The sequence below is a fragment of the Podarcis bocagei genome (genome assembly GCF_964188305.1).
Source record: "Podarcis bocagei genome assembly, chromosome: 5".
NCBI classification, from domain to species: Eukaryota; Metazoa; Chordata; class Lepidosauria; order Squamata; family Lacertidae; genus Podarcis; species Podarcis bocagei.
Window position 1 is genome coordinate 42,501,620 of NC_138129.1, and position 26,894 is coordinate 42,528,513.

Consider the following 26,894-nt stretch of genomic DNA (forward strand, 5'->3'; position numbering starts at 1 on the left):
AGTCTTGTGATGAGTAACCAGCTCCGTTAATGATTCGCAGGGGGACGCGCCGATCTCCGAGGGGCCCCGAGCGGCGGCCAGAAGGCGCCAAGATGGCGGCGCTGAGCGGCCGAGCGCGAGGGGCTCTCTGGGTGGCTTTACTGGCGCTGTGCGGGACTGTGCTGGCTCTGCTGGCCGTCGTCCTGGCCCGGACCTACGCCCCGCGAAGCCCCGCGCCGGCTCCGGAGCTTTGGGTGCGGAGGAGCCGGCAGCAGCGCCTGGAGCCCGCGTTTAGTCCCCAAGAGCGGCGAGAGCTCAAAGAGGCGCTGCAAGGTAAACTCAACACAAGTCAATAAAATGGGTCGAGGGGCCGAAGAAGCAGCGACGGCGGCGGGAGCTGCTTCCCTCGGAGTAAAAGCTGCACGGCTCCTAAGGAAGAGGGTGCAGGAGGGTCAAAGCAGCGTTGCCGTTTGGAGCACAGTTCGGCAGAATGAGAAGAAGGGTCGCCAAACGTAGCTGGGCTGCACACTGCCTCATTTTGAAGTAAAGTACATAATGCAAGTCAGACATGGGAGCCTGGGGCTCCAGGGGTCGCTGCGGTTCCCATCATTGCTGACCAGCTTTTCTCGCTGGCCGGGGCTGCTGGGGGTTGGAGTTCAGTGGGTCAGCCCCATTTTTCCCTGTCAGATCTAAGCCTCAGTTGCACCGCTGGAGCCAAAACGGCGTTTCAGGGTGGAGCAAGTTTTTGTGAGATTTCTGAAAGAGGAATGACGGCGTGTTTCACACGGACACCCCATTCTCAACTTATTTTCTCTTTGCTCGTTTTGATGGGAGTAACCCTTCCAAGTGAAGCACGCTTAGGATTGCAGCCTCGTTTTAGCTTCCGGTTTATGATTCGGTTATCATATTTATGGGGAAACAGCCTTTTCTTCAAGTAACTAAGGGGGTGTTGGTGTGCATTGTTATTTCGAGGGGGGAGGGTTACCCTCTGGTGCTATACTCAGGAGTTCATAATGACTGCATTGTAGGGGGTTGGACTAGATGACCCTCAGCGTCTCTTCCAGTTCTACAGTTCTGTGAGTCTTCTCCCCCCCCCCCTCCACCTTCAGCTACGCCTGCAATTCTGTACACTTATCTGAGAGTAAGTCTCATTAAACTCAGTGGGACAAACTTCTGAATATACATAGGAAGGTTTGCATACCATTGTAGGGTAATCTACAATGTCTTTCTTTCGATATCCTTTATTTGCCCCAGTTTCAACCAACAGAAGTGTGTGTGGCTTGAGAAAGCAAAGCACTTGTGAAAAGGCAGAGCATGGACTTGCCATAGTTTCCGAGTTAATGTGGGAATCAAAAGATTTGGTCATGGTAATGTGATGTGTATTGAAAACTGCCGATGATTTTTCAGGCAGCCGTCAATTTGCTGTACTGGAACAGCCCCCATATTAACATTATAGTAGCTGAATATTTACTGTTCTTTATACAGTGGTACCTCGGGTTACATATGCTTCAGGTTACATATGCTTCAGGTTACAGACTCCGCTAACCAGAAATATTACCTCGGGTTAAGAACTTTGCTTCAGGATGAGAACAGAAATCGTGCTCTGGCAGCGCGGCAGCAGCAGGAGGCCCCATTAACTAAAGTGGTGCTTCAGGTTAAGAACGGACCTCCGGAACGAAGCAAAGTAACCCAAGGTACCACTGTATTACACACAAAACTATGGAATCACAGCTTGCATTCTCCTCTGCAGAGTAAACAATAGGATTCACAGACTCAATGGTTTTCAGCACCACCACAGTGCAAAAACCTGGATGCTCATATTTTTTACAGATTCCCCCCAAATACACCATTAGATCATAGGGTTGTATAAAGTAGACCCATTGAAATTAATAGACATGGCTAACTTAGGTTTTTTAATTTCAGTGAGACTGCTCTGGGTAGGATTATCATGAGCTACAACCCAGTGCAGTGCAGTGCATTGTAAAAATTGTGCATCCATCACTTTCTGCAATAATGCATTCCATTATACCCAGTTGTAGGATGCTACTTAAGGCCTTTCCCCCAGGAAAATCCACTGTCTACTGCTGGATTGGAACAAACATCAATCGGTTTTTCTGCAAATTGAAATTTGTTCCAATCCAGCAGGTTGTCCCAGGGAAAATATCAGGGAAAACTTAAAACCAGTTGGACTTGTGTGTAGAAAACACTGGACAAGCAGAAAACTTCTCAAAGACTTGTGCTTTCTAGGCACAGGACTGTGGACGAACCCTTAGCTGAACTATCCTTTGTGCTTTTTGCACAGCAGTACATGATGATTGGGCATACAGTGGTACCTCACAAGACGAATGCCTCGCAAGATGGAAAACTCGCTAGACGAAAGGGTTTTTGGTTTTTTGAGTTGCTTCGCAAGACGATTTTCCCTATGGGCTTGCTTCGCAAGACGGAAACGTCTTGCAAGTTTGTTTCCTTTTTCTTAAAACCGTTAATCCAGTTGCGACTTGACTTCGAGAGCAACTCATAGCACGCGGTGTGGTAGCCTTTTTTGAGGTTTTTGAAGACTTTGGTATCTTTGAAGCTTTTCCAAAACTTTTCCGACACCGTGCTTCGCAAGACGAAAAAAATCGCAAGACGACAAAACTCGCGGAACGAATTAATTTCGTCTTGCGAGGCACCACTGTATTGAATATTTCCAGTGTCTATAACATGAAATCAACAGATTTGTGGTTCATGTCTGAGAAGTGAGCTGCTTGAAGACAGGGTGGTTTTGCATTTATTTTGTTTCCCAATATGTTTCTTTTAAAGGCTTGATTTTTATCTACATATAGTTTGTTGCAATGACATTGGATTGTGTAAACAATATGTTATCCTTCAGTCTACCCATGCTTGTATCTTACAGTTATAAGAAAACAACTTAGGAGGCTTGTTTGCAGTATACATACGGTTTCTGTATGGGAAATAGCCATGTGGGAGGAGCCTGATAGTGAGGACGTGTGTCTTTTCTGTTTAGCCAATCCTTGATATTTCTAGTTATCTTGTTCTTAATGATAAGCTTATCTTTTTAGTCAAGGTACATTTATTATCTACTGCCAATGTCAATAGGTTCAATGTGGTCATTATGCTATGAATATACCAGAACTCTGGAAGTTTTATTTATTTTGAATATTCATATGCTATTTAAGAATTTCACATATCCAGAGTCACGTACTAAAAATCCAACTAGCTAAAAGAATAAATATGTACAATTTAAATAATCAACCACAGTTGGTAGAAGCAGAATGAAATACAGATCAGATCAACATCAGACAAAAAGTCAGAACTACAGATCGCATATTAAAAACGTTGGAGCCTTTTTAGTTGCAAATGTGCTATCTAAATGATGGTGATGATGTTGGTGCCTCATGGATCTGTATGACAAGGATGTCTTACACACATGACACAGCCACTGAAAAATCATTTTCCAAGTCACCATCTAACTAGCTTCTGAATGTGAAGGCACCTGGAGCTTGGACTCCAATGCAGATTTGGGCAAGTTCATGTGGGCATTTTCATATAAGAAAAATCATTTCTTTGGGTATTCTGTCCCCCAGCTGTTTAAGCATTAAAGGTCCCGCCTTTTCTCTCTCTCCATCAAACTGTCTTCAATTTGTGCAGCGTCAGTATGTCTACTAGATTATAAACCTTTCTGGCAACTCTCTGTCTATTTTATTTATTGTGTAGTAGTCAGTGGAATTTTAAACACATAATAAATAATAAGATGGCATTTTATAGTTCCTGATCTTCCTGTATTTAAGTACCTTTGAAGAATGTTGATTTGTTGAGCTGTGGACATAGAATTTATACCATGTAATTGTGGGAAAACAAGTTAGTTTCTGAAGTCACAAATGCAATGATGAAATCAGGTGGAAAAGGTATTCATTTCTTCAAAGTAAATGTTTCTGTCTCAGGCTTCTTCATAGAGAGTCACTGATGGTAATTCTGGAGAGCAAAATTATAGGCTGTCTGCATTTTGTGACTTTAGCCTTTAGCCTTTTTCTTTGTTGCTCCCTCAAATTTGGTGCTTCTACTTTTCTGGCTGCCTGTCATACAGCGCTATTCTCCGTTTATTTGCTCTTTGAATGTCTGCCAAAAACATATTAATTTTGTTCGCATCAATCATTTAATATATAATGTATCACTGTTATTATTATTTATTAGTCACTTTATTCACAGAAGTGAGCCAAAGCAACTTACAACAAGGTATAAACATTAAAACCAATTACAGTACGATTGCATCTAATGCAGGGGTTCGGTTCCAAGAGTTCTGCGTATACACAAAAACGTGTTTACTCAAACCCTTGGAACCACCCACAGACATCTCCAGCCTTCCGGAGCCAGCACACTCAGCTTGCTTTTCCCAGTAAGGAAGGCTTTCAAATTTATTTCCATACTGGGGAAACCTTGCATATGAGTCAGTTCACATGGGGAGAGGTGGTCCTTGAGATATTGCAGTTCTGAGCTGTTTAAGGCATTATAGGTCAAAACCAGCACTTTGAATTGGGCCCGGAAACTAATAGGCAGCCAATCTGCCTATTAGTTGCCATTATATGCTCAAACCATCTTGCCTCAGTGAGCAACCTGGCTGCTAAATTCTGCACCAGCTGAAGTTTCTGAACCGTCTTCAGAGGCAGCCCCATTTATAACACATTGCAGTAATCGAACCTAGAGGATGCCAGAGCATAGAAAACATAAGTTAGGGTATCCCTGTCCAGATAGGGGTGCAGCTGGGCCATCAGCCAAAACTGATGGAAGATACTCTGTGCCACTGAGGCCACCTGAGTCTCATGCAACAGTAAAGGATCCAGAAGTACCCCCAAGCTGCATACCCACTCCTTCAGAGGAAGTGTACCATAACTCCTTCAAGAAGAAGCAACCTCCCATCCATTCGGTCTAAGTAACCACCCACTAACTGCCTTAGTTTATCTGGATTGAGCTTCAGTTTGTGGCTCTCATTCAGTCCATTGCCAAGGCAAGACATCAGTCCAGCATGTCCACTGCCTCACCTGCAGATGTAAATGAGAAGTAAAACTGTGTCATTGGCATACAGCTGACAACGTACTCCAAAACTCTGGATAACCCCACTCAGTGGTTTCATGTAGATATCATCTACAGGTACATATGATCCAAGACCCTGCCAATGAAATCATGTGGATTGGAGGTGGGGATAGGGTGCAGACTCCACTTCATTCATTCGTATTACTGTCTATATGAAAATGAAATGTGATACAAGATGTACAGACATTTTCTTGCTTAATAGAGTCTGGGGATCTCACTCAGCCACTTGATCAGGGGCACCATTTGCATATCTAAATGTGTGATCCTGCACATCATTCAGCAATGCAGCAGACTCCAGACCCAGCTGCCATTCACAATATTCTCAGAAATATTGTAACTGGGAATGACATTTGCAGGCTCTGTCAGCCGACTGGTAGTGGCACTTCTAATCCTTTGAATAGGCATCTTGACAGCCTTTACATTATTTTGCAGGGAAGGAGAGTTTATCGCATTGCACTGTTGTTTTAATAATTGCCTGTCTGAGAAAGTTATGAAATCTTTTCTTTTATGTTTTATGTAAGGTGCCATCAGAATGCAAACAGTTTCCTTCTCAGCAAATGATCAAAATACAACAGCCCTGGCAGAATTTGAGCCATATATTCGTAAAGGTATTTGAACTTAAATTCCTTCTTTTAACTAGCAAATGGGCATTAACTGAGTATCTAATCTTTGCATCGTAAAAGAAGAGTCTTTATCAACAAAACTAAAGTGCTAAGCTGACAAAATGTGATTTATTATTGAGTAGAATGCAAGTTAATGAACTGAAGCAGCTGTGGAACTTTTAAATACAGGTTTCTACAATTGTAAATAAATCCTTCTTTTTAAAAAAAGTATTTATCTCTTTGTGTTAAATTACACACAAGGATTGCATCTCAATGGCAGAGTGTGCTTTGCTTACGGAACGTGCCAGTACAAACCCTAGTATCTCTGTGTAGGCCTGGGAAAGACCTCTGTCCCCATGTGAAGACCTTTGAGCACTTGACATATACTCTTAGTATGGTAATAAATGCAGGAGCTATAGTTGTTATGCAAGAGTAGATTAATGTAGTATGGTTTTGGTCTTATACGTTTCATGGCCAATACCAGTCAAACAGGTAAAATTACTGGGTTCTCAGAAAAGATTGAAATTATATGAAGAGTGGCTTTCATTGTTTCTGTTGTTTGTTTCTTTATTTAACAATTTGAATACAGTGTTGTTGTTGTTGTTGTTGTTGTTGTTGTTGTTGTTGTTGTTGTTGTTGTTTACTTTATCCTTTTGTTTGCTTTAAACTCTGTTCCTCCACCCCATAGGGTGGTGGGACCAGCAAGAGATGTGTGCTATGCCTTTCCTCAACCTTCAGCTACCCATTTTCTGAAATATATCAGCCATTATAATATACCAACTGTTGCACTGAATACCAAAGGTTAATATGTCCTCATTGCTTTGTCCAATCCTTAACCTCAAACTTTGGAGGAACCCTTGCTGATTTTCTTTCCCTTCTGTTTTTCTTCCCTGAAGCTTTTCCTGCAGTGTTTTCTGCAGCATTCATTAAACATGAAGTTATTGGGGAATATAGCCACCTATTCACCATCCAGGGGTCTAACGCTCAGCTGCAGCCCTACATGCTGCTTGCACATATAGATGTTGTTCCAGCTTCTCCAGACGGGTGGGACGTCAGTGACCCTTTCTCTGCTGAGGAACGTGATGGGTTTATATATGGAAGAGGAACACTCGATAACAAAAACTCTGTTATGGTATATGTATTTTGTAAATGTACCTCGTTTTGCAGGGTGGGTGGGGTGCAAAGTGTTTGTCTCACAAAGTTTGGCATGCTACATTAATGATGGTTCACTGGTTTAATGCTGTACTGTTTTTAACATTTGATTGGGAGCCGCCCAGAGTGGCTGGGGAGACTCAGCCAGATGGGTGGGGTATAAATAATAAATTATTATTATTATCTGTTCACAGTGTGAGGAGAAGCATTCCCGTTATTATTATTATTATTATTATTATTATTATTATTATTATTATTATTTTGCAAGCTAAACATAAATCAGTGCACTTTAAAAAGAACCTTTTAGCCATATGAGTATATTTTGCTTTGCTTTAAATTGATGACTTAGTATACTATTTCTGTGGACACCATTGGGCCAAAGGTTGTCCTGAAAGGAAGGAGAAAAGGAAGGAGGAAGGAGGTCAGTGGGTTGCTGCCCCTGACAATTGGAAATCAAGAAGATGATAGGAACCTGGAGACTGGTTCCAGAGGGAACAGCTAGCTGGATCAAGTGCTGCAGCCTGAAAGTCAGCAAGCAGAGCAAGAACTGACTACCAGAGCCCATACAGAAAGTTCAGTGTTCACTACTTTCATCCAGTAAACCACATTCCAAGTCACAGGCATTTCCACAAGACAGTTTCCTCCATTTTCTTCCAAAGAACAGGCTAAATAGATGCTCCAAAGGGTCTACATTGAATTTTTGAAAGCGTTATTTATTTTTTTAGCTCTGTGATTTGGACTTTCCCACCTTGATCTATAATCCCCTCCCAGTCAACTGACAAAGTTAAGTTTCATGCAATTAAATGGTGTTTTGGTTCAATCAGAGGTTAGTACAATGCCATTGGATTCTCAAATCCCACCCTCTATTATCTGGGGCAAAACCAGTCCTTCATGCTGCCCCACAACAGTTGCTGCTAATATGGAACAAGTTCTGTAACCAAGGTGCTAAATAGACAGTGTTTAACATTTTATTTTTTATTCCTCAGGGGATTCTGCATGCTGTAGAATTCTTAGTGAGACGAAATTACAGACCTCACAGGTCTTTCTATATTGGCCTTGGGCATGATGAAGAGGTATTCTGTGTGTCTTTAATTTCCCCCGTATTTATTTATTTTAGATTTATAGCTCATTCCAAAGGCTGAAACAGTAGATACTGAACTTGAGTGGGTCAGCCTGCTGCTCTTTTTACATGGAGACTCCTTAATGGTGTTGCGCTGTCCTGATAAAAGCTTTTCCATGCACTGCAGTGGTAGGTGCCTATTGACTAGTCAACTGTCAACAGCATAGGAATATTGGTTTTGCTTTGCGTAGGGAGAAGAATGTGTATTTTTTGTGTTGTTTAGCATTACAATTCTGTATTTGGCCCCACACTGCCCCCAATTTTTTTAAAAAAAGTTTTGAGGGTTAGGAACTTGTCTTCACTGCGTTTACAATTTGATGTAATAATAGAAGCTATATTGAAATGTATGGATTTGTTATTAGAGTTTGGTGGATTATGTTACTTGTACTACTTGCATTGCATAAAATTGAGTATGTTTTAGCCTGGGCTGGGGAACCTTTTTGACTCTGGGTGCCAATTCCTCATCAGGATTGGCTTCATATGTCAAATGTGACAGGTGGGTGGGGTTGCTGACCTGTCCAATAGCACAACCTCACATATTGGCAAGTGAGCAAGGCCACTTGCCTGTCAAAATCCCTCCTGTGGCCTTGTAAGTCTCCCTTGCTTCCCCTTTAAACCTAGTGTCAAGGGTTTGAAAGAGAAACACAGGAAGACTTGCACAGTGCCCTTGGAAGCAGCCTGGAGGGTGCTTTTGCCAAGTGCTTTAAGATGCTTTTGCCTGCAAGACACACCTCTCCCCCCCCCCCTCCTGTCACTTGTCAGAGAAGGCAGAAAAAGAGGTGAGTTTTGCAAGCAAAGGAGGGGATTAGTCCAGTTCTCTGCCTTTGCTTGAGACTGGGAAGACTTGCAAAAGACTTGCAAGTTTCTCCTTCTCTTTTAAATGCCCAATCCTGTGCTGAACTCAGTTCCATCTTTAACAGAGAATATTTCCCCTGCTGGATAAAGGATCACACAGGCAATATAGGATTAAACCCTGGCCTTCTGCCCATCAGCTGACATTGCCAGTAATGTCAGCTAATGGCTGGGGAGACATGGTTTGGTGAAACAACCCTGGTGGGCCATGATTGGCCTGGAAGCTGGAGGTTACCTAACCTTAGCCTAATGGCTAGCTACACTTGAGGAATTAACACGTGTTAACCTAATGGCTGCTACACTTGAGGAATTAAGTGCCACAATTTACCTCTGAGTGCAGGCCTATAGCAAGATTCAGCAAGTAATATATTGGAATGAAATTAATTCATTAGGTGCAAGGTTAAATGGTTTGGAGCACCACACATCAATTGCTCTCTCCAGTAGAAGTGTGTGTGTATATATTTAAAACCTGTATAGCAATTGTCTTTTTCCACTGAAGCACTGGATGCTTATTGCTGCCTGAGACAGAATGAGATGACATTTGGTGAGATGACTTTGTTGTGGGCTTTTCAGGTGGGGGGTCGAAAAGGAGCCATGAAGATTGTGGCTGAATTGGAATCTAGAGGAATTCAACTTTCTTTCGTACTTGATGAAGGAAGCTTCATCTTCGATGGTATTGTCACTGGAATAGAGAAACCAGTAGCTTCGTAAGTAAGAAATGATGAGAACTTGCCACAATAAATGCAATTGTTGCTCTCTTTAAACATTTGGGAGTCAAACATTGTTCCTGATCTACTTGGAGTGTGTGGAATCAACAATCTAAGTAAATTTTAGATTCTAAGTTTTGCCTATCTGTGCTGTTGAGCAGGGCCATCTTTACCTGGGGGTGCAAGGGGTGCGGGGCACCCGGGCGCCGAATTCTGGGGGGCACCAGGTGCCCACCACTGAAGCTGCCTAAGCTTTAACTATCTACCTGCTATGAAATAAAAAATAATTTTGATCAAGCTAGAAAAACAAAATACATATAATATATACCTAGGTATTACCGAAATGTATGCCTACTGTTTCACTAAAGGACTTTCGACTGTGTGCGCTCATTTACCAAAGATGCGCTGCGCCAGCAATGGCACTTGTCAGATTTGACGGCGCTTGTCATTCACAACCGCAGCACTTGTCAGACTCAATGACAGTGCTTGTCATTCTCAATGGCGCCGTGCACGCGAAATTAACTCTTACATCAAAATATTATGTTACGTATTGTATTGAGCTGCTATGTGGCAGCGGGGTCAGTGGCACCTTTGACACGACTGATCTCGCGCCGCCTGCATGCCAGTCGTGTCAAAGGTGCTGCTGACTCCAAGTGAAACATTGCAAATTGAATTTAATTCCATCACTTACAGTTCAAATTCGTATAGAGAAATTGTTTTTAAAAATGTTTATTTTCGCTAATTGTCGGCATTTTCTTTGACCAACTACTTAGTACTTAGGGCTCTACTACAGATGTGTTTCAGCACGTGATTTTAGTTTTCCATTTCTGCAAAAATGCGCCTAGAGAGCACTATGCTTTCCGCAAGCTGTTTTTTTCCTTAATTTTGGGGCTAAACTAAATTTGGGGGCACTGGGTGGATCTTTGTACCCTGGCAGTGTATATGCTAAAGACAGCCCTGCTCTTGATTATTACAAAAGTATACTACGCCTCATCTTCTTTTAGGGTCAGTATAACTAATTAACCTATGTAATGTGAGTGTCTCATTGGAGTAGCCCCCAGCTATAGAGTACTATGTGCTAGTAAACAGGTCCTAGCTTAGGATTGTTACCACTTCCTCTTCCTGGGCACTATTGCTGAAAGGGGAATGGTAGCCAGGTGATGGAAAAAAATTGATCTTGGGTAGGTGTGGGGTTTTCCAGAGCTGAGGGAGCCAAAGGGACATTGACAAGGGATCCTACTATGCTGCATGGAATAGCAGGGATGTCAAAATGGCTGTCTAACTAGAAGATAGAGGGGGAATTCTAAGTAATTGATTTCTCCCAACTTATCAGAATAGGTATCACAGAAAAGGGTGCCATTACAGCAAATTTCACTGTGACATCAGAGCCTGGTCATTCTTCTGCACCACCTAAAAGGACAAGTATTGGTATTCTTTCTGAAGCATTAGCCAAGTGAGTATTTTCCTTTCCTGGTAATAGTGAAATCCTATACCTGTCTAGTTAAAAATAAGCTCCATTCTGATTGTAGCCTAGAGGTGTTACATAAATTATTTTGCTCTGTAGTGCCTTGAGTTGCCAGTTCAGTATTTCAGAAATAAGGGACACTAATGGTTATAGACTGGAAAAGACCCTGATGTTAGGAAAGATTGAGGGTACAAGGAGAAGGGGACGGCAGAGGATGAGATGGTTGGACAATGTTCTCAAAGCTATGAACATGAGTTTGACCAAGCTGCGGGAGGCAGTGGAAGACAGGAGTGCCTGGCTTCCTCTGGTCCATGGGGTCACGAAGAGTCGGACATGACTAAACGACTAAACAACAACATGCATATTTAAGTCACATGTTCTCCTTATTTAAGCGTGCAAATCATCTGAGGAGACAAACCTGTTTGTTGAAATCTACCAGAATGCTAAATGGGGCTGCTTTTGCCGTAGCCCAAGAGTTATGGAGCTCCCTCCCAAACAAAAACTGTCGGTGCCTACAGCCTTTTAGAAGGCAATGCAAATGCTTTTTAGAAACATATTTAGAAACCTGTTGCAGTAGAAAGTGTATGTATGGTTTTATAATACATACTGATGATATAGTGGGGAAGGGGTTTATGCGTGCCTTTACTGAGGGAGGGCTTAGTTTGATTTTTAGAAAACCTACCACCAGCACTTGTGATGAGCCTGGAACTGTTGCACATTTAGATCCAGCCATGGGGCACCTTCCAGCGTCTTGCCACACATTCTGTTTGCTTAAGCCTGTTCCTGTTCCTCAGTATATGGATAAGTGTTGGTTTTGCGTGAGAACAGTGCCTCACATAATGTTGAAGATGCACTGCAGTGGTCTTTTACCCTCCTCCATTCAGATTGTGACATGATCTCTTCCCAGTTTAAACACGAAATAAATCAGATTTATAGCCTATCTTCCCGAGAATTTCCTCCAGCTTTCAAATTATCACTGACTCAGCTTCTGTTTTGAAATCTAACTTCATCATGATACTTATCTGTAGCAGAAACTAAAGTAGCAATTTTAAGATGACGTAAGATGTTGCAGACTTCTGCCTAAATTCATGAATCAAAGTAATAGGAGTGGAGCCTGTTTATTTTTCGTCTTGCATTTGATTGTTACAGTCAGATAGCTGTTTGTTGTTATAGGTTGGAGCAGCATCCTATGCCCAATCTGTTTGGTCATGGGCCTGAAATCCTGATGTTTGAGCAATTGGCACCAGATGTAAGTATTCAACAATATGTACTCTTTCATGTGATTTCAGTGAAGCGACCTTAAATTTTCAGTGATAACATTAGATTTCTTATGATTTTCTAAACTTGTTGCTAGTCAGAGTTTTAGAATTTCCAGAGTCATTCCCAATTGATAGAGTTCATAGCAACTTTCTATTCCCACCCCCCACCCCCCAGGTTTCAAAGCCTCATTTACAGTTATAGTTCTCATGTACTCCCACAATCTCAAACTTTTTCTTCAGTTACTTCCTACTTTCCTACTTTGATCAAACCACAGTTTGTCATTATATGAGTAATCAAACTATTGTGGGGGAACCTCGGTTTTTGAATGTAATCCGTTCCAGAAGTCCCTTCAACTTCCAAAACATTTGAAAACCGAGGATCAAAGGGTTGTCAGCAAGTTCAATGGGGAAAATTGAGAAACGCGCCTCGGAAGCCATCTGATTTCCGAGGCACATTCAAAAACGGAAGCATTCCCTTCCGGGTTTTCAGCATTCGGCTTCCGAAACGTTCCGCATGCCAAGACATTCGAAAACCAAGGTTTGACCTTACATTTCTTCAAACCAGGGCAACTTTAAACTCTTGTTTGGAAGGCAAGCACAAGCTATAGTATGGCAGTTTGAATTAAACAGCAAAGTCTACTTTGATCCAACTGGAAACTCAGTGAAGCATGGGGGTGCAGAGTTAGCATGGGAGTCATTCCCGTACTGCTGAATCATGCTTTGTTACTTGGAGCAAGCTAATATTAGCTACTTATGGAAAGGTTGTTCAATAGGAAAGTTGTATTGCATTGGAAAGCTGCATTGGCAGTTACTTTTTGTGTAACTTGTCCAAGGTCAATGCCACAAGCGGCATCCTAGATCCACTGGTGGAGGAAGATGGGTGCAGGGGGAGCACAACACCCCCGGCAGCGCGATCCCAGTGGGGTGCCATCATGGCGTGGGCACTATGCCCCCAGAACGCGCACAAACCCCGCCCTTGCCTGCTCTCCGCTCCCCGGTGCCGGAGCATGAAGCTCCACCACTGCCTGGATCTCTGACAGGCTGTGCCTGCAACCCTATCCTTGCAGAGTTATTGGTTTGATCCAGAACTTCCCTTCTCCTATCTGTTGCTTCTATGTGCACAGTTCTCTCCCTGCCCCCTACCCACACTGTTCTTCCATTGGCCTGTCTCCTGCATACAGGAAAGTTCTAACATGTTCACTTAGAAGACTACTTCAGCATGGTTGTTTTTTTAAGAAACCATTCTCTTGATCCAGACTTGCTGATGTGTACTGCTTTTCTCCCCTTTGCTTTTCAGTTCAGCTTCCCTCTAAATGTCATTATGTCAAATTTGTGGCTGTTTGGACCACTTGTTGGAAGGTAAGAAAGAAACATGATATTTCATCACGTTTTTATGACAGCAACAAGAGCTTTCCTATGCTGGGATACCGCAGAAGAGCATGCTGCCACTACACAATTTTTTAAAGCATTTTTCTTTAAAAGTTTGCAAAATAATAAGTCCATGAGGGTGTGGGGAGGCGCATATCACAAGCACAAACAATATTCAGTAAAGTGCCCACTTCATGAAGCAATAGCAAAGAAATGAATGGACAGTGGTTAAAATGCAACCATACTCTTAATTGCAACCTCAAGGGAAGATGGCAAGACAGAGCACAAAAAATGAGAAACAAATGTACATTTATTGATTTAAAATATTGGTATTGACTTATGGAATGCGGAATCCTACATTAATTTACTTCTGATCTCTAAGAACTTTGTGTCATCTAAATCTTTACATAGATTTCTTGAACAGATGCCTACCAGCAATGCCTTAGTTCGGACTACCACTGCAATCACTATGTTTCATGCAGGAGTCAAGGTACTGTAGTACGAATTCATTGGATTACCCATAAAGTGTAATGAGGGTCTAAATTTCTCAGAACTACATTTCCAGCTTTCAGTATTACTAGTACCAGTGAATTATAGGAATACAAATCCGTTTCTTTCCCCCTGAATGATAAATTCTCCTCCCATGCTGAATATTCACTGCTGGCATCATCCCATGAACTCAGAATGTCAATTTGATTCATGCCCTCTTAGTATGGGATTTGTTATTGATGGTGGCTTGTCCTCAGAATGGCTTAGTTTCTAGAACTAGTAGAGCAGAAAGCTTTCGCTTCAGTCAGTCCCTGCAAGAGGAGAGTTTTACTAAAACAGAACTTCATGATCACAGTATTTTAGCTCCTATGGCAAGTTGGTGAGAGAGACATTCCATACATTTCATAGCAAGAAACCTGGTTAGTTGTTGGGTGCACATCGCCCAGCCAGTTAATGTTCTCTTTATCAATGTTTCTGTACCGTAATTGAAACTGTTATTTGTAACATCCACACTTAGCATTAATAGGCGTAACCTTTAAAAACTTGCACATGAGGTCCACAACATAGGAAGAGCTCCTGAGCTTGCCAGAACGGTGAAAGTGGATTGTTAGTGGCTTTTACTTGGTATGATAGTTAAAGAGTGACACCCAGAGGTGGACTGAGATACAGTAGGCTTTGCTTTTATTTTTCTGTTGCTTTAAAACTGTCTGCCAAACAACACATGATGGTGACAAAGCTGTGTCTTTAAATGGAGGTCTGCCTCAATCATGTGTGGCATGCAGCTATTTGGGTTAAATCACAAAGGGGGTGCATGAGGAGGTGGCTGAACCCACATCCCTTGTTCCCAACTGCTTTACTCTCAGGTGGGCTCACTTGTGATATTGGAATCTGGAAGGTGGAAAATAGTAACTTTGGGTGGTGGAGGGGTGAACTGAGGAGGAATGTGCACCTGCATGTAACTTCCTTATGCACCTTAAAGCCACATCTCCCCTATTTTATGCATGATTAGATCAGGCCCATATTTAAAGAGACAGATCTGTTCTCAAGTATAGCTGTGCCGTGTGGTTCCAACTGCCCTGTGTAAATGCAGTAGTACAGTGTACTGTATAGCAAAGAACAGATCTGTATAGTTAAACTGATTAATTTAAGCTTCATGTTTTAAATAACTTTTAGCAACAAGTCATAATGAAACTGGATTAGTCATTATACACTTTTTGCAACGAGTTTGATTGTTGCTTCTAAAAATATTGCAATAGCACCATGTACTTTTTACATTACATTTATAATTGAAGGCATAGTCATTTCACCATTCAAAAAAATTGTACATTTTCATTTGCCATGCATTCCTCACCTGGTAATGTGATTCTCCCTCAAGATAAAGCTGCACCTTCCAACAGCCCTTTGAGAGGATAAGGGGGAAAGTCAGTTTAGCACACACTCCTTGGTCATGCTTTCAAATACTGAGATATGAGCAGCTCCCATCTTTTCTCTTCTATCATTCTGAAATTTGGAAAGTAGACCCAAGCCTTTCTTGTATGACGGAGGAGATGCCAGTTGTACATGTACTCATTTCAGCAGGCACTTGGGTCCATGCATGGATGAACTGAGTAAAGCTCGGGCCTGCCCACCTTTTTCTAAAATAAGTGAGTCTTTCACTGCCACACATCATAGGTCAGTGCTGCAACAAATGCATGCATGTCTAATGCATCCCTAGGTTGTCAAGGAGGAAAAGCAGACCTTCATTCAGTGGCTTAAGCAAAGAACATGAACAGTGACACTTTAGGCAAGAATTACCTTCGCATAAATATAATTTTGCAAGGCTGAATTAATATTGAGGACTGTGCATTGGCTTCAGAAATTACTGGTGAAATTACCTTGGTTCTGAAGCTCATATTTTAGACTGGTTTGTTGTCACATGTTTAAGCCCTCTCTCTTTCTCCCCTCTCCAGTCAAACGTTATTCCCCCCTCTGCAAATGCAACTGTGAATTTCCGCATCCATTCGTCACAAACAGTTGATGAGGTATTGTATTTATTCTGAAAAGTTTGTTAAATTAACAGGTTATTGTTTCTCTCCCCCCCCCCACCCTCCCTGGCCCTCATGTTTGGCCAGGAGACTTTAGAAAGTTTAATAATTGGTATGTCTATGGTTGTGTTCCTTTTTGCAGTTAAACATGGTTTCCCATTCAAGAAACTTCTGAACTGGCTTGTCATCTTTTTCTGTATTTATTTAATACAGCAAAAGTGATTGGTACATTGGGGATGTATCTTTGTTGAAGGGGCCCATAGGAAGGTCTTTTGAAGCAGTAACCCCAAACTGAATGCTTTGTATCTCTACCTATCCCATTGTGTAACAGGAAAGCAGACTTCCACAATGAGGTCCCAAAAGGCTCCTGTCCTGATTGTGCATCTTCAGTTGGTTTGCAAAGTGTTACTTAAGAGTTTGCAATCTGTGCTAATACCATAATGGAAGTCACCTTGCTACTTTAGCTTCTTTGTTCCTTTGGGTGTGTTCTTAGGTCCTGGGCATAGTAGACAAAACAATTGATGATAAGAGAGTAAAGATAGAAATGGAAAGTGCCTTTGATCCACTCCCAGTGAGCCCTTGGGACGACCAGACCTTTGGAGTGCAGGTTTTCCGCCAGACCATCCAGGATGTTTTCCCAGATGTTGGCAGTGTAGCTCCAGGTACTGGCAAATGCATTATTACTGTTTTCCCCTTCTGTTTCCACCCAACAACCTCTACTTTGTTTTCATTTTCTGAGTATTCTCTTTCTATTTTATCCCCTTCACCAGGTACGTGCGTACACACACTCACTATTAATGACTGGAAACGCTTGTTTTCCTCTCTTTCTGACCTAAGATGGTGGTCATTAAAAAAAAAAAAAGTCAACAGGAAACTGGCAATCAGTGTACCTCAAGTTTTTCAGATTTACATGGGGCTGAAACCAGGCTATATATTTTCTTCTTTTAGAGCAGCTCAGTTGTTGGACTGCCCTTAATAACTTCATTCTGATTCAATTCAAAGCTACCAATTAGCCCTGCAGTCTGTTTCAAAATGTCTGCTTATGTAAAGAGTTAACATTTAAACATGGCAATGGGCACAGTTTTTCTGAAATGTACATCTTCCATTGCTCCAATAAATAAATGTCTTCCATTGCTCCAATAAATAAAAGGCAGAATTTTCAAAACCTCCTAAGGAAAAGTAAGGCAGATAGCTTCCAGTGCCACTCAAAGGAAGCTAGGAATCTAATTCCTGAAGTCTGTGGTGCTAATGCAATGTTTAACTTCAACACTACTAGTTTTAATTTTTCAAAATACTGATTTCTCCTCCAGGTATATGTGTTGGTAACACTGACAGCAGGCACTTTGTCAACCTTACAAATGCTATTTATCGATTTAACCCAGTGATTTTTAAACCCGAAGATTTGCCAAGGTACAGTATTCTACTTGACAATTTCTTCCTAGTGAAAACACCAGATGAGAACTAGCAAAACAAATGAGACATGGCAACTGAAACTTGACAGAGAGCAACACTTCTAAAATGCCCATAGTGTTTCCCTACTAGTCCGAAGAAATAGAGGGAGGGCTAGATCTTGTACCTGTCCTTATAAAAAGCAGATTGGAATGGAAGCATCTCTTTAGGACCTCATTTCTGTTATGACATTGCTTGGGCTGCAGATATGTAACACTTCCTGGCTGTAGTTGGAAATAGAGCTCCTATATAATAGACAACCATTTATTTATGAATGAATGAATGAATGAATGAATGAATATTCCAATCATTTCAGGATTTCCTTTAGAACTCCCCTAGTAGGTAGTATTCAGAACTGAGCTGCGATTGAATCTTTTATTAATAATGTAGAAGCTCAAGACTAGTCAGGTATAAAGTAATAAAATACTTGTTTTTCTAATCTCTCACAACAAGTTTTATATGTGGTTAGTTCATTTTAGCCACACTTCATTGGCACATGGTAAAAGGGAATGAAGTGACAAATCAGTTTCATTTATATGCCTTAGTAAAGCCAAACATATCTCACCCACTCCTTGGCTTCTGTTGTAATGGAGCTGGCTAGGACTCCTGGTATGTGGGCTGGTATGCATCCCAACTTTCTACTCTCTTGTTTCTTTTTCAAAAGCTACCAGTCTAAGTCCAGCTAACTTATGGACCATCTGCTATCTTGGAATAAGCATCCTTGTGATAAATAGGAGTCATATCAGATATAACTTTGTGGCTAGAAATGCCCTTGTAAGGGATCGTAGTATGTTTCAGTCTTTTATGGAGCATAATTCAATATCCCTGTTACACAATTATTTAACCTATTATAACCTTAACCCCATTGCTGCTTCTCTCTTTTTCCCCCCAATCAGGTTCCACGGGTTGAATGAACGAATATCTATTGAAGGTTATGAAAAACAAGTGCAATTTATCTTCCAACTGATTCAAAATTCTGATATCAGCCAATCCACAGAGCCACATGCAAACCATGAGTTGTAAAAACAAAATAGGAAGGCTTCTGTGAGCATTACTAGGAATCAGAATTGCACAAAAATGCTACATTCCATGTTGCTGTCAGTTTTGGAACATAGCATACAAATTTTAAGTCGCAAGACTATTGTACCGCACTCCAAGCAGTTGTGAAATATAAAAGCAAGCATAGAACAAATCACTTTGGATCAAAATGAACATATTGAACTTATGCTGTGTTGTATTCAGTAGTGGGCTGTGTGGGTGGTACTGTGTTGCTTCCCCAGCTTCCCAGCAGCACGGGGCACTGCCACTTACCAAGAGGAAGAGGGATGCAGCGCATGGTGGCAGGAGTGTCAGATTGGCTTAGCTGCCGCACACCAATCTCTCCATGCGTTAACCCCTTTTCCATGCCGTTGGGAAGCCAGGAGAGCAATGCTGCCTCACTGTTGCCACCTGCAGGCCGCTACTGCAGATATTGGAGCCCAGAAAATATTGCTGCTGTATAAAGTTTACATTCTAAAGATTATTGCACTGTTCCCTTAAATGGAAGGTATAGCATTTCTCTGTAAAGAGGGCAAAGTATTCCTGCAAAACAGGGGGTTGGACTAGATCATCCTAATGGTCCCTTCCAACTCTACAATTCTGCGATTCTAAGTGAACTGGATTCAAGTTCTTTTATTTTACTCACAGCCTGATTTACATGCCTATTCATTTTCACTTCTGAAATGCATTGTTTTCTGGATGTCCTATCAATTCTCTCTTCCTTCAGTGGGTGTACACTTGACAGGAAGAAGATTAATCTGAATCCTTATAGGAGCCAGGGATCTTGTGTCTTTGCTGCTACTCTCATCTATAGTCCCCACGAGAGATGTTGCAATAGGACAGTCCCTAGTGCTGCTTTTCATTTTTTATTGATCTCGAAACTTGTCACTTTAAATTTCATTACATAATTGCTCAGAAAAAGAGAACTTGATTCATCTGCTCCTATATAGAATATTAAATGTGCTGTTTATGTAAAGTAATATACAGGTTATGGAAAGAAAGAAAGAAAGAAAGAAAGAAAGAAAGAAAGAAAGAAAGAAAGAAAGAAAGAACTTGTCTTAAATGCTTAAATTCCTCAAGGATGTTTACATGCAAATTTTAAGGGTCTGATTTATAACAGTATTCTTTCCTAGTCTTTCTGGAATAAAATGTGACTCAGTGAAGCCCATACAACTAGAAATGGCGATAACACTGGATTATTACACTGTGATCTGGTTTACCCATAACACTAAGCCATGGTTTATTTTACCATAAATTGTCCCACAGATGATTAAACAAGCCATGGCTGTTTCATGAGTTTGAACTGTTTTCCAGTTACTCCTGCCTTGTGCCTTTGTAGTGGGAATAAACATTTGAGGGTGATGGTTAGAAAAAAACAAACCCATGGTTCTAGGAAGTGCTGGGTTCATACATATGATCACTCTACAGTTTAACAAACCAAGATTTATAAGCTAATAACAAACTATGGCTTAAGACTGTGCCTTTGTTAGCAGTAAACAAATTATAATTAAGCCCCTAGGCAGAATTTTCACATAACATCCAGCCATGGTTTAACAAAAAAAAATGTTTAGCATTATGTATGAACTAGGCCTGTGATTTTTATGAACTTCTTAACAGTTATGTATGGATTTGCACTGTAGCTTTATCTGGATGTGATAATAACTAAGACTTGATACAGGTTTTTCTTATGAAAACAATAAAAAAGGACTACGATGTGTGTGATCACTGTTTGAACATGGTCTATTAATCACTGCACTATCCCACAGATATCTCTGTACCTGAGTTTTGATAAGAGCTGGGGGGGGGGATTGTCATCAAAACAAAACCATTCTAAGGAAAAAAGAAAGAAAAAACAGGATAAAACTCCCATTATTTTCCAGTCGGTAAACAGGATCCAAGGCTTTCTCTGTTTGACAAAAAAATTATTTTGATTCATAACCTATATGCGCTAGCTTTTAATGGATCAGGTTTTTTAATGCATCCCTCAGGCATTTAATGGATCAGCCTTCAACACAGTGCTTGAATTAAATTAGATTTTGTTATCTCTAAATGTCATTATCCCAAATTTTGCAGAAATACAGCATAATCTAAATAAACCTAAGATGAAACTTCCACCTCCCCCCCCCCAAAAAAAAAACAACAAGGAGAGATGAGCATGCTAAGTAGACACTGGTTGCTGATTGTCTCTAGGGAGAGACTAAAACGGGAGGTAGGTGGAAATGTAATGGAGTGTCCTGGAAGATGGCATGCCTAACTGGAACACTCCATACTTTAACATTTTGTTGCGGCTCCTACTTGGCTCAATGTATAAACAAGAAAATTACTGTTTTTCTTAGGGTCCTGTATTAGTTGCATTCACACTATGAATTAAGAGTGGAGTGGGCTAATTCACATTTCCTGCCCTCTAGTTTAATTTCAGCCATTAGGCCATTGATCCTGCAGTGATGCAGCAGGTATTTCGGCTGACTTGCTCAGAGGCAGAAAGTTTGTTCGGTGTAAAACAAGCTTTTAACTCCTGTAATAGAGCCAAAGTAATGACAAACCAAAGGGATAAATAATACTTCTATATGCTTGAAAGCGGGGCTTGGATGGCAGGTTCTTCTGATAAATGCCGCAATGTTTGCTGTGCTCTATAGCCTTTGGCTGCTCTCGCCCTGGGCAATTAGTGGGAAATCACCATGCTACATTCCCGCGCATGGAGGAGGATAGGGGTTCCCATTCATTTGCAATCCTGTACTCTTGGCTCCTTTGGCTCACCCTAAAAATATATTTCTGGCAGGTTTTCTTGATCAGGTTGTGCTCTTTGAAAAGTGAGTAGTACACTTTGAACTGAAAAGAGGATTTAGGCCTCTTTTTTTAGCACAGGGGTGAGGGGAATTCCTGGAAATGGGGCAAACACCCTCCTCCTCCCCCTTATCTGCATTGCCTGACAGTGTTTGTCAAATGAATTTAACAGAGAAAGGGAAGAATGAAGGTCAGTGGAGCTTGATTTTTGGCAAGCATGCTCCTACAACTTTTAACTGGTAGGCCCCATCACAATCTGCTTTTCTAACCAGAGCCAAACATGTGATCTTAGCACATTAGCCCAATAAAGACTCGGGAGTTATAATGGAATACCAGTAGATTTAAGGGCATCATGCTCTAGTTAAGATTTGACCTAAACTCTCTAAAAGGGACGTGGGTGGCGCTGTGGGTTAAACCACAGAGCCTAGTACTTGCTGATCAGAAGGTCAGCGGTTTGAATCCCCGCAATGGGGTGAGCTCCCATTGCTCGGTCCCTGTCCTGCCAACCTAGCAGTTCGAAAGCATGTCAAAGTGCAAGTAGATAAATGGGGAAGGTAAACGGCGTTTCCGTGCACTGCTCTGGTTCATCAGAAGCGGCTTAGTCATGCTGGCCACATGACCTGGAAGCTGTACGCCAGCTCCCTCCGCCAATAAAGCGAGATGAGCGCCGCAACCCCAGGGTCGGCCACGACTGGACCTAGTGGTCAGGGGTCCCTTTACCTTTTTAAAACTCTCTAAAGCAGGGGTTGTTAACCCAGACCCAGGGGACTGGATTCCCCCCTCCCTCATTTTTTCTTTACCCTACTCTCAGTCAAGACCCCACTGATCGTGGTAACAACAAAAATAGAGGGGAATTAAAGTAGACACAGGGCTGGAGTGGGTGGAAAAAGTTTAAACCTCTTCACCTAGTGACCTGAAGTCTTGGCCTTATTGTCACAGTGCACTACAGGGCGGCTTATGCCCATGTACTTATGCCACAGCAAATGATAGGGAACATGAGAAGGCTGCCTGGGCCACCTGCCTACTTGCTCTGCTGCCTTGCTCACTCATGCTGCTGGCCTACCTATTTCACTCATTTGTTCTGCCTACCTACTGCTGTCATGCTGCTCACATGGCCACCTACTGGCAGCCATCCAAACTTCAGTGTGATGACTTTTTCTTACAAAATTATTAGAAAGGTAGATAGATAGATGAGGGTTTGTGGGTGGGTGTGGTTGTAGCCATCCATATTCAACTCAGAATACACCCATGGAAAGTGGCAGGTGCAAGCTGGTCATGCTCGTTCATTTCAGTGGGTCTACTCTGGTTAGAACTAACTGCCTACAACCTGTACAAACCTCGGGTTGTGAACGTGATCCGTGCGGGAGGCACATTTGCAACCCACAGTGTTCGCAACCTGCAGTGCTGCATCTGTGCACGTGCGAGTCGGCGCTTCTGCACATGTGCAAAGTGTGATTTAGTGCTTCTGTGCATGCCCGAGCATCAAAACCTGGAAGTAACCCGTACTTCCGGGTTTGACACGGTGCACAATCTGAAATCACGTAACCTTAAGCATCTGTAACCTGATGTACCACTGTAAATGCTTCGCTGTCTCACCTTTGTTTTTTCTGAAAAGAAAACAAGCTCTGTATTTTTTAGCCCTGTGTTGTGTGAAAGGGTTAAAATGTGAGTTTTGTAATTAGACTGACACATGCACTCTGCGGCTGTATGTTATTTTCTTCCTGGTTCCTTGCTGCAGTTGCTGCATCTTCTACGGTGCTGTGGTATAAGAATAACAAGAAAGTTGTCTAATCTCCTGGCTGTATGCCAGGCACATACCACCCCACTGAGCAAGCACACTACAGAAGCACACAGAAAGCACTGCATCACATCTAAGGCAAGGTCAAATCCCACACCTGCCTTTTCAAAAGCAAACAGTCTTGCCAACTTCTATTTTTAAGGCCTAGATTTATTCCGAGCGTGTGACCACAGAGAGTTCGTGTCTGTCATGCAACAAGATGTCAGGAACTGTGTATTTAACGGAGGCACCTGGCGCCTTCAGAAAGGGGAGAGGAGGTGTGTTACAAGTCGCAAGCACTCTTCAAAACACTTCAGCTTCACCCATTCAAGCCTCTTCTATAAATCATGATGGCCAAATGGAACCTTCATGTTCAGAAGCAGCATAACACTGATTATCAGGTGCTGGAGGCTAACAGTAGGGGATGCTGTTGCACCAACAGCCTGCCTGAAAGCTTCCTGGAAGCGTTTGGTAGACCATTTTTGTTAGCTGGGTACTGGAAGGGCCATCTCAGTGGCAGAACGTGTGCTTTGCCTGCACGAGGTCCCAGGTTGAACCCCTGGCATCTGCAGGCAAGGATGGGACACTGAAGCTATATGAGACCATCACTTTTCTGCAGCCAAGCAAGCCTGGTTCTGGTAGGTGCCCACATGGGAGACTTCCTGGAATGGGGAACTGCCTGGAAACTCCGTTTGTTTCCATGAAGGAAGAAAAAAGGGGGGCATAAATGTAAGATAATAAATAATAAATAAAATGTTGAGTGTTAGATGGACCAATAGTATCATTCTAGATAGCTAAACAGAGACAAATTATTTGGCCAAAGGACCAGGGTTTTCAGCCAGTTTGTGTTTGCTTTTTTGGTTGTAAAGCTTGGATAATAAAATTGTTGTTTTTTGTTTCAAGAGCACCCTCTAGCCCAGGAAGGTCAAAATGACTGTTTAAATTGAAAGAGCAATTTTGGCTCGGAAGGATCTGCACAGGAGGGTCAAAAATTCAACCTAGGAACCTGACAATTAAGGGGAATTAGAAACTTAGCTAGGGATCTGTTCTTTTTCTAATACTTGAAAAGCTGAAGCACTGCAGCAGAAAGCCAGGAGAAAACCAGAAAGGAACCCAGAAGCTGAGCTGAGGGGTGTAAATGGATAAGTATTGGTTTGGCTACAAAAATAGAACGGCGTTATATAACTGGATGTATCTCTTCTTGTTTTAATTTGTTCTAATGGGTAATTACTGAACAGTAAAACTAGCTGTTGTTTTTCCTAAAATGATTTTCTCTATTCATCTTGTTGCCTTACTAAAACCTTACAGAAAAACTTATTTTATTTATTGGGGGGGGGGGGACTTGATCTGCAGGTTTGTTCTTCACCTCATATTACACCATATCCTCCAATATTTCTCTGATGAAAATAGGGACATCCCATTCCATAATGATAATTTTATTATTTATACCCCACACATGTTACTGGGTTACCCCAGCCACTGAGTGGCTTCCAACATATCAAAGCATAATAAAAGATTAAATGGGTATACTTGGAGGGTCTGTTATACCACTCTAGCCTATGCTGAGTGTAGGTTGGGCCAGAGTTAAAAGTCCAGGTAGTTAATGGGTTCTTTAGTAGAGGAAGTCAAATAAAAATAATTTGGTTGCAGCTGTGAAGTTAACAAGGAGGTCTGGCTGGTTTGCTGCCATTCCTGCAGGGTATAGCCATGTCATGTCACATGATGCCAGCCTTCCTACCCACATGTATTACACTAACATCATTGTGGGGGTACTATTTTACCCTGGGAGAAGGACTGTGCAGCTCTTCAAAGCTGTCACTTAGCAAAGTGACTTAGCAAAGCAAAACCCCAAAGGAGATCCTGATCGCTGCAAATTTGGATAGTTCTATCAACATCCGTTACCCACGATTGCTCAATGGGCCTCCATGTTCTGTTTACCACTGCATATCAGGCACTAGGGACAAATAACATGAAAAGACCATCACCAGTTTTGTGCCTTGTTTGTGAGCTTCTAGAAGCATTTGGATGGCCCAGAGCTCCCCTTCCATCCATACAAGTCGCCCATCAGAAAAGTAAGTCCTCGCTTTCCCCCACTCATTACCAGCTGCCTCTCTTTTCCCCTGATCCCCTGAGCCGCCTTTAATCCATGCAGCCAGATCCTTATTTCCTCACTTCAGAATCAGCTGCCATGACAGGTTTTCCCTTCAATCTTCTAAAATGCAGGCATCCCAGGCCTAGGGTATCTTGTTATCCCATATCTCTGTCTATGCGAGAACAAAGAACAAAAATAAGCAGCAGTTGCCCAGTTAGGAGGCACCCACAAAAGTGTTTGCATGCTAATTGATGGGGACAGGCAGGGGGCAAATCCTGTGAACAAGGTTTGTGCTTCTGTGCTGGGGTGTGTGTGTGTGTGTGTGTGTGTGTGTGTGTGTGTGTGTGTGTGTAAAACCCTTTTCAAAAACCCCACTACGCATCCTACACATTGTTCTTTAAGGATTTGTTTCCATATTCTTTCTTTGCCCTTTTTCAAAATGGCGGTGGGTTGGTGTACTGCACAGGTGGTGTTGACAGTCATTTCCTCCAGGCTCTGATAACTTGCTTTCTGAGCTTCACCTGGCTGTTTACCCTTGGTAAACTTCAGACCGCACAGGAGAGTTTTCGCTTGCAGCTGCTGAGAGACCTTTTCCAATCCCTTCTCAGTGCTGTTCTTTCTGCTTCTCAACCCTGTGGTACCTGTCGACTTTTCAGGCCTCAGCTGCCCTGCTCAGCTGCCCTTTGCTATTCAACCCCAGCTCCAACAGGGGTTGTAGCCACTGCTACATCCGAGATGTCCAACGTGTTAAGTGCTCACAGAGTGAGATTGCTGTTCTTTTAGCTGCGGAGTGCTCAAGAGCAGGCCTCATGGGAGATGCAGTTTTGCTAGTTGGTGGCTGTCAGAAACACTGCCGCGGGAACCTTTTCCCAACTGCAGTTTCCCAACTGCACGGTGTATCTTCAGAGCTGCCGTGCAAAGGAACTCGTGCTCAGTTTCCGGTCCCACTGGTTTCCCGGGACAGCAGGCGCTGCAGATAGAATGAGCTCAGCGTGATGGGGAAGGGAGTGCCATGCATCAGCCACCCCAATTCCCCTCTTTGTGACTGATTTAGGAACAGCAGCTACCGGCACAAAAGGAAATGGTATGAAGCAGGAAGGAAAATGACCGAATCGAGGGGAGGGGAAATGATGGATTTAATGACCGCTCAGATGGTCAAGCCTGAGACAAAGCAATAGGATGGGCGACAAAGCCAGGGCATTAAGATATGGAGTCCTTTGTGTAATGCTCCATTACTGTGTACAATTCAGTTTGGCGATGTGCTTCATTATAACCAAGGAGGCCTAACTGCTGACATGGCTCCGCTTTGAAATGTCCTGAAATATAAGACAATGCTGTATGCAAGTTAATTAATTAAGGGTAATAGATTGCACCATGTAGTGCAGAATCAGAACAGATGGCTCAAAATCATAAGCATCTTCCTATCACACAGAAGTTTCTCTTTGCCCTCTCTTTAAGGTTACTACTTTTTTAACCTAAATTTTGTCCTTCCTTTCTGCCTACTGTGTAGCAGCACATGCGAGATCATTTTCTTCCCTCCCAGAATCCAAGGGGCTCATGTGCTGAATTTCTCCAGGTCAGGAAAGCTGGATCTTGCAGGCGTAAGAGAGTTTCTCCCCCTCCTCTGATAAGATCTCAGATTCCAG

General features: G+C 42.3%; 1 protein-coding gene across 1 annotated transcript; it reads left to right on the plus strand.

Annotated features, from left to right (window-relative positions):
• The first annotated feature begins 27 nt into the window (after positions 1 to 27).
• PM20D1 (peptidase M20 domain containing 1) lies at positions 28 to 19,204 on the plus strand. Its single transcript, XM_081193507.1, has 13 exons — positions 28 to 312; positions 5,592 to 5,678; positions 6,569 to 6,804; positions 7,811 to 7,897; positions 9,370 to 9,503; positions 10,837 to 10,956; positions 12,142 to 12,217; positions 13,525 to 13,586; positions 14,007 to 14,085; positions 16,034 to 16,105; positions 16,602 to 16,770; positions 17,419 to 17,518; positions 18,454 to 19,204. Exons 1-13 carry the CDS (start codon positions 30 to 32, stop codon positions 18,578 to 18,580), a joined length of 1,632 nt encoding a protein of 543 aa, XP_081049633.1. The 5' UTR covers positions 28 to 29; the 3' UTR covers positions 18,581 to 19,204.
• Positions 19,205 to 26,894: the final 7,690 nt, after the last annotated feature.

What these genes read in the sequence shown, in the direction of transcription:
- PM20D1 (XM_081193507.1), top strand. Translation starts at nt 30, where the DNA reads ATGATTCGCAGGGGGACGCGCCGATCTCCGAGGGGCCCCGAGCGGCGG. An exon ending in TGTTGGCAGTGTAGCTCCAG is followed by an intron (nt 16,771 to 17,418) that starts GTACTGGCAAAT and finishes TTTCTCCTCCAG; the next exon opens with GTATATGTGTTGGTAACACT. An exon ending in AAACCCGAAGATTTGCCAAG is followed by an intron (nt 17,519 to 18,453) that starts GTACAGTATTCT and finishes CCCCCCAATCAG; the next exon opens with GTTCCACGGGTTGAATGAAC.